This window comes from Charadrius vociferus, unplaced genomic scaffold (assembly GCF_000708025.1).
Source record: "Charadrius vociferus isolate BGI_N301 unplaced genomic scaffold, ASM70802v2 scaffold2733, whole genome shotgun sequence".
In the NCBI taxonomy this organism is placed as follows: Eukaryota; Metazoa; Chordata; class Aves; order Charadriiformes; family Charadriidae; genus Charadrius; species Charadrius vociferus.
Window position 1 is genome coordinate 5,779 of NW_009647672.1, and position 760 is coordinate 6,538.

General features: G+C 68.6%; 1 protein-coding gene across 1 annotated transcript in view; it reads left to right on the top strand.

Annotated features, from left to right (window-relative positions):
• The window catches only part of LOC104282954, a gene marked incomplete at its 5' end in the record, with an annotated part of 32,393 nt that overhangs the window by 4,650 nt on the left and 26,983 nt on the right, over nucleotides 1-760 (top strand). The window contains 2 exons of the mRNA XM_009881087.1: nucleotides 170-251; nucleotides 457-535. Of these exons, the coding sequence (XP_009879389.1) occupies nucleotides 170-251; nucleotides 457-535 (161 nt within the window). The remainder of the gene's footprint in view (nucleotides 1-169; nucleotides 252-456; nucleotides 536-760) is intronic.

A 760-nucleotide genomic window follows, 5' to 3' on the forward strand; every position in this document is an offset into this window, starting at 1 on the left:
GGCACCCGAGCGTTCCTCTGCTTTTCAGTTGCTGCTCGCGGACCCGAGGAGCGCTCGTGCTGGTGGAAGGAGCGCGCAGCGCGGCCGGGGAGCCCTCGGCGTCGCCTGGGGCGCGGGGGCACGCCGGAGCCCTCCTGCTCCCCGCTCTGACCGCTGCCTCTCTCCGCAGTGTGGCTCGCCGTCATGCTCCCGGTGCTGGGCATCAAGTCGCTCTCCCCATACGCCGTTGCCTACCTGGACCGTCTGCTGATGTGAGTTACACCGCGCTTTCATTACCAGGGTACCTTCGTTAAGGGGAAGGGGCTGCCGGGTGTGGTGCGACGGTGTCTGCACGGTGCCGGTGGCAACACCGAGTGTGCGCGGGGGCGCGGGTGTGCGTGCCCTGCAGCGCTGTGCTCGCCGTGCGGGTTAGCTTATCCCCCATCTGTGGTGGCTGCCTGTTGTGTCGGTGTCCAGACAGCGGTCGTGGCACCTCCTGGCCGCGTCCGGTGCCCCGATGGCTGCTGGTTCCACTATGGCTCTACGGAAACACCAGGTTTCTGCTCAGGATTCCTCTCCACTGCTGGTGCCTTCCCTAAAGTGAGTTGCGGTGGAGGGGGAGCGGAGCCCTTCCCCGGCCCGCTCCGGTGATCTCCCCGCGGCTCCGGCTGGGAGGCAGGACAGGCTGCTCTGGTACCACGGCTCGAGGCCACGGCAGCGCTGGTGTGACCCTCTGGGTGCCCCGTGCCAGGAACGGGCCGCTCCAGTGCCACGTGCCCGC